A 6,391-nucleotide genomic window follows, 5' to 3' on the forward strand; every position below is an offset into this window, starting at 1 on the left:
TAATAATAATAATAAATTGTGAAGTCCTAGATTTTATGTCTTTTTTCATCCATGTATGTTTGAAAGATCCCATGATTCATTCTTTTCTGGCAACATACAGTAATTATTCATGACAAATAACACCTACTGCGTGTGGGTGGGAGAAAAAAAATCGAGTCATGTTGACATGTTTCAGCAAGCAAGGCGTCAGTTTTTCACACACATGAGAGCTCATCATTTCAGCTACTTTCCACACGGTGGATTTATGGTTTTAGAATKAAATGCCTTTCCGTTTTGGTTTCTTTTTATTGCTAAACGTGGTTACTGAGTTCTCCCTGCTATTTATAAAGCGTAAAAACAGAAACTAAAGCTTAAAATTTGTGTATCACAGCAAATGAAACCACAAAAACATCTAACCGGAACCTGTGTAAATTTCCCTTCAAAATAAAGCTTTGTTCAGGAAAGAGCTCAGAATTTTGATACTGCTATAAATTACACATTAAACCCGATGTAATGTATTGTTTAAGATGTAAAATTATCATAAAGGTCATTTTAAACACATTAAAACTATATATTGTTATTTTAAAATCAAGCATGTTAGCTATGGGATAAAATTAACCCCTGCTGGGTGCCTGTTTAGCTTTATTTTGAAAACKATTCCCGGAAATGAGCGTGTAACGTCTCGTGCTTGTACTGTGTTTTTTTGCTGTCTTTTATTAAGCGAGTGACAGGAGGAGGCAGAAGTTTGTTTTGTTTTGTTTTGTAGCTTCTTTATCATGGAGGCTCGGGCTCATTTCTGCCGAGAAGAGATCAACAATACGGTGTGGGAGGTCCCGGAGAAATACACCCGGCTCAAACAGGTCGGAACCGGGGCGTACGGCTCGGTGTGGTGAGTAAATGATGGTTTGCTGGAGGTCGTTGTGTGACGGAGACGGTCGGGACTGGGGCTGAGCATGAAGCCGTGTTCAGTTTGAGCCTGGCCGTCACCACAGCCAGCCTACGGTGGGCCTTACTGATTTATATCCTGCACACCGACGTGCTGTCAACACTGATAGTTACAGTAACTCATATCAACTAGTTAGCACCCTTCTCTTCACCACCCGGGTTAGCTCGAATATCACTGAACACGTCTTAAACATGTATTTATTAGATCTGCAGTAATATGGAATATAATTTCAATATTAAACAAGGCCTATGTGTCTTTTACCTAGCTATAGTTATGTGCAGATAACATATATACAACATATTATCATTTAAGTGAACTTGGACTTCAGCTCTTCATCGTTGTCTCCTTATTGTTAATCCAGGTGAAACTATAAACAGAAACAACATTTAGAGGTTAATTATGATGTTTGACGTGAATGAGTTTAAGGTTTTAAAATCCTGGAAAAGTCGTTATATTTTATGTATTTTTTCCAGCCATAAATGTTTCAATGTTTATTTTAGGTTTGGATTAGCTGTGCAGTTTGTTTGCATTGTAATAAAAATAGTTATCTCACAGGATGTGGTGCTCAAAGTATGAGTTGTGAATGACTCTCAGCTACTGCAAACACCAAATTTTAGCTCACTATTTGTAAAATTAAATCTGTTACAGTCATTTTTGTGTTGACTCATTTTGATAAGCTACTGTGACCATCTTAAATAAGACTGACTCCAAAAGTTATTCAGTTGTCCGTGTACATACTGTGATTCTTTTCTGTGGTTTTAATTCAAATTTGACCAGTGATACTCGTGATATTTTGCTAACAGCTGGATTTCACAGATGTTTCTTGGCAATAGCCAAAAACTTTAATTTGATTAAAACAATCATTTATTATATATCTATTTGCTCAAATGGGTTTCTCTAACACAGTTTTTTATTTACATACTTTTTTTTTTACAAAAATTACATAGACAAGCCTTTAAAACACTATGTGTGTTATTAATGAATAGCCTGTAAACTCCTTTATGTTCTAAAATCATATTAAGTTGCTAGATTTGTGTTAAACTTTAAATGTAATTTGTATTTAGAAAGAGATCCATCATTTATGTGTGCAAGTGAGGCTAAGTGAAAGTTTTAAAAAAAATCTTTGTAGTATTAAATGTTATAAAGTGGGGGTTGAGATCTCAGATTGACATGGCTGACCTTTACAAGAGCTCCTGATCTGGTTCATCTTTATCTCTCTCTATTTCTTTACTGCATGAACTGCAAGGTGAAAAGACAGTAGAAAGAGTCAACAGAAATATGATCCCCTGTCTTATGTAATGTGCTTTCTGCAGACCTTTTGTTGACATGGATGAGCTGCTGCAGATGTAACCGACTATAAGTGACTCCATCAGTCTTATAAAGCGTTSTGGATGGAAGTCATTTGAATCATGTGTGTCGGTGGATGTGTCTCCAAATAGCTCAACAAGCCTCTCCTCCCACAGATTGGTGCCCTGCAGATCACTGCAAGCGTGCACACAAGAAGTGGCCAAACATTTACACCAAAACCAACAGACCACCACTCAGACTGCCCCTTACCGTCACCTGACAGCGTTGTCCTCGTTGCCCGCAAAACTTCTGAGAGTGAAATCAGACAATTCGGTCATTTCCCCCCACAGCTCTTACTCTGTGAGAATGAAATCATGATAAAGTTGGAGAAATTACCTTTTTCTGCAAAAATGCTACATGAAAACAGAGTGCTGAAGTTTACAGAAAAAGCTGTAACTGAGCCGTTAAAGCTGAAGGAAGAGAGCTGAAAAAGAAAAGGAGCAAAACGCTAGTAAAAAGAAGAAAAAGACTAGCTAAAAACAAACTATGAAAAAGCTCAGTAAGGCAGCAAAAGGCTGAATAAAAGTAGCGAAATGCTAGCAAAAATCTAAACGTTTATAAAAAAATAGATAAAAGTATAAAAGGACTGGATATGAGCTTAAAGTAGCAGCAGCCTTCATTAAAGTATCTAAAAGCTAGAAGCTAAAAGTAGCAAAAAGCTAAGAAAATACTAATAAAAAGCTAAATAAAATCTAAAAATAGGAAAAAGCTACGTAAGGCAGCAGAATGCTAGCTACAAACTAAAATCAGCAAAAGACTGAATAAAAGTAGCAAAATGCTAGMAAAAGGCTAAAAGTATATAAAAATAAATGAGATTATCAAAAACAACTAGCTATAAGCTTAAAGTAGCAAAAGCTTTGAAAGAATCAAAACGTTAAATGCTAAAAGTAGCAAAAGGCTAGTTATTACTAATAAAAATCTAACTAAAAGCTAACAAATAGACAAAATGCTAGGTAAAAGCCAAACATTTAAAATAGGGATGCACAATATATCGGCATTAATATCRGTATCGGCTGATATTTGTCATTTTTTAGAATATCGGTATCGGCCCGATACGTAAAATGGAGCCTAAATTAATGTCAGATATTGATTTTCCATTTTTTARCTTTTTGTTTCTGTTTTGGTAGGCGAAATGTTTGGTCGAGTGGTATCTGTTTGATCATGATAGTGATATTGATGCTGCGCAGCCAGGAATAACTGAGTAGGGAGCCATGTCAGAGGTCTAGTAGTGTATTTATGGTATCAAAAAAGGCACAAGTGTGTTTGTGCGTAAACGTATATAAATAATTTGTGTTTGTTTAATATCGGTAAATATCGGTTATCTGCCACAACACAATAATATCGGATATCGATATCGGCTGAAATTTTCATACAGGTGCAACCCTAATTTAAAACACAAGTTAAACGTAGTAAAAGGTTAGCTAAAAGCTACAATCAGCTTACACATTTAAAAAGCTTGTGTAGCACTGTGGTAATGGTGTAAAACACAATATTTTTGTGTGTTTTTTCCTCAGCTCGTCGATAAATGAGAAGACTAAAGAGAAAGTGGCCATCAAGAAGCTCCACAGGCCTTTCCAGTCCGAGATCTTCGCTAAGAGAGCTTATCGAGAGCTCCGATTACTCAAACACATGAAGCATGTGAATGTGAGTAGCTTTCGCTCCGTCCAGCAGACTGTAGGTTTCTTTAGTTTTTGGAGATAATTAGATCCTCGGAGGCCTCATGATTAGCTGTGAAGACGGTGAAGATCTCTCTCTCTCATTCCCTCTAGGTGATAGGACTTATGGATGTGTTTACACCTGCCTCAACCTTGGATGATTTCCAGGACTTGTGAGTACTCCTGTCCTCCTAGTGACACGTAGAACTAACGATCCACAGGATCATGTTACAAATCCAGACTTGTCGTCTGCTGTTGTTTGTTTTAGGGTCCAAACATTGTGTTTTCCTGTATGTAATGTGAAAAATGTATTTGGCATACTGTTTTTGGCAGAAGTGACTCAGGTAACTCTGACATGTTTCAACATGTTGCCATGTTAACAGATAAAAATTAGCTGTGGAGGAGTATGGAAAATGTTTTTGGTCAGTTGTTTTCCAGGAAAAAATGGGCTCTTTCTGCTGAACATGGCCCTCCCAACTAAAAACACATCGCTGTCTCAAATATCTTTTTGTGCTGTATTGTGTGCTTTAACTGGACATATTTCCTGGCCATGAGCAACAAATACTATAAAAATATAAATTACTTTCTAAGCAGTCAGTAACTCAACACAGTTAGACTGGAAAAGTCTTTTTTTTTTTTTGTTTGTGTGTTTTAATATTTCACACTTAAAATGATAAAACTTTTTCCCCAATGCAGAATGCAATAAAAGGAAATGGTTTGAATTCTGTGTTTACAGTTCAAATGACTGTTTTCAGGTAGTGTTTTGTTCTGTGCTCTGACTGGATATGAACACATTCTTTAGCTCAATTGTGACATGAAAAGCATGACTTAATACTTCCTCTTAAAATCCTGAAAACAGTGTAGTCTACACTTTAAATTACACTATATTTTGATTTGAAAGGCTGAATATGTTATTTTTGTGCGTTTGCTTGAGGTTAACTACATCATTGCACTGAGCGTTTCAAACATAAACTATTAAAGCTCTTTGGAAAACTCACCTGGATTATAGCATCAACAAGGTGTGGTACTCAGAAACACAAACATCTCACCGTCTCTCCGTGTTTTCCTCAGTTACCTGGTGATGCCTTACATGTTCACTGACCTGTCGAAGGTGAGAGGTCACCTCGCCGAAGACAAAGTCCAGTTTCTCGTCTATCAAATGCTCTGTGGACTCAGGGTGAGACTTTTCCCAAATATTAAATGTCATCATCAAGTAAAGTTTTGTGTGACATTTAGTTTTTTTTTATGTGTATCAGAAACACTAATGAAATAGTTGAATACCAAGATGTGATGAGTTAATGGGGCTCATCTCTGCTCCCATTGATAAGTTTATGTGAAAACTGAACCAATAAACTSCCTTTTTCCTTTGCAGTATATTCACAAGGCAGGGATCATCCACAGGGTGAGTACCAGTCATTATGAGAGCAGTTTTTTWAATCTTTAAAAACACTTAAAAGATACAGCAAAACAAAGAATTTGTACGTTGTTTCGCAGTAGTTACTTTACAGTTTGTTGATTTATTTAATCATTTACCGCTGCGTCAGATTTAAACCTGCCCAAACAGGTACGGTGAGTGGAGTCCTCTGATGCTTGACTGCGTGTCCCGAGTTGTTAGCTCACGCCCGTTTAGCTCAGAAACAAAAACATGTGGAGGTAATGCTACGCTAACATTTTTTTTATACTTTACAGCTTTCACCTGGAAATAACCAGCTCCTTTGTTCTTTAGGTTTTGAGCCTTTCTTAATCATTAAAAACCCATCTTTAAGGTCGTTTCTTACGTGTACTGTGAGGATTGGACAGGAATCTTTAAGTAGAGAAACGTAGAGGAGAATTTGCAAAAACATGCAGTTTTGTTATCAAATATCAGTTTGATATGTTGCTTTTTGTAGAGTTCTCATTCTGAAATCATTCTTGCATTATAGCATTTTAGACAACTTGTGCCGACTTATGAAAATTTTATCATTAAATTACTCCTAATTGTGACCATTACTGTATGTGTACATCTAAAAGTGGCTTCCATTCAATTTTTTTATTCCATCTTCAGCGTAGACATCTTTAGTGTTGGACAAAATCTTCATAAGTTGCTAAAACGTTTTAGTGTGACAGGACCTTTGCGTCTTTGTTGTCATCATTATATTGTTCCCTTCTGATGTTGTTATCCTTAGTTTAGTCTCTTCTTTTTATCTAATCATCATTGTTTGTGTCCTTTCGGTGATAATTTGTTTATTTTTTTTAATATGGTTATCTCTCGGCATTCAAACTGGACGACAAAGTAAGAATTTCATTGCTCAGGAAAACATGTTTTCATCTGTGCATATGRCAATAAACACTTTGAATCTTGAATCAAAGATTAAATAATTAATTGATTAATTAATTAAGGATTTTTTTCATTTAATTAAAAAACAAACAAAAAACATACTTACATACAACAAAACAATACAAATAAAATAAAATGAAAGGTAGC

General features: G+C 35.8%; 1 protein-coding gene across 1 annotated transcript in view; it reads left to right on the top strand.

Moving 5' to 3' along the window:
- The first annotated feature begins 669 nt into the window (after positions 1 to 669).
- The window catches only part of mapk13 (mitogen-activated protein kinase 13), a 14,695-nt gene continuing 8,973 nt past the window's right edge, over positions 670 to 6,391 (top strand). The window contains exons 1-5 of the mRNA XM_014010344.1: positions 670 to 868; positions 3,787 to 3,916; positions 4,042 to 4,100; positions 4,999 to 5,104; positions 5,300 to 5,329. Of these exons, the coding sequence (XP_013865798.1) occupies positions 756 to 868; positions 3,787 to 3,916; positions 4,042 to 4,100; positions 4,999 to 5,104; positions 5,300 to 5,329 (438 nt within the window). The 5' untranslated portion in view covers positions 670 to 755. The remainder of the gene's footprint in view (positions 869 to 3,786; positions 3,917 to 4,041; positions 4,101 to 4,998; positions 5,105 to 5,299; positions 5,330 to 6,391) is intronic.

The sequence above is a fragment of the Austrofundulus limnaeus genome, unplaced genomic scaffold (genome assembly GCF_001266775.1).
Source record: "Austrofundulus limnaeus strain Quisiro unplaced genomic scaffold, Austrofundulus_limnaeus-1.0 Scaffold68, whole genome shotgun sequence".
Lineage (NCBI taxonomy): Eukaryota > Metazoa > Chordata > Actinopteri > Cyprinodontiformes > Rivulidae > Austrofundulus > Austrofundulus limnaeus.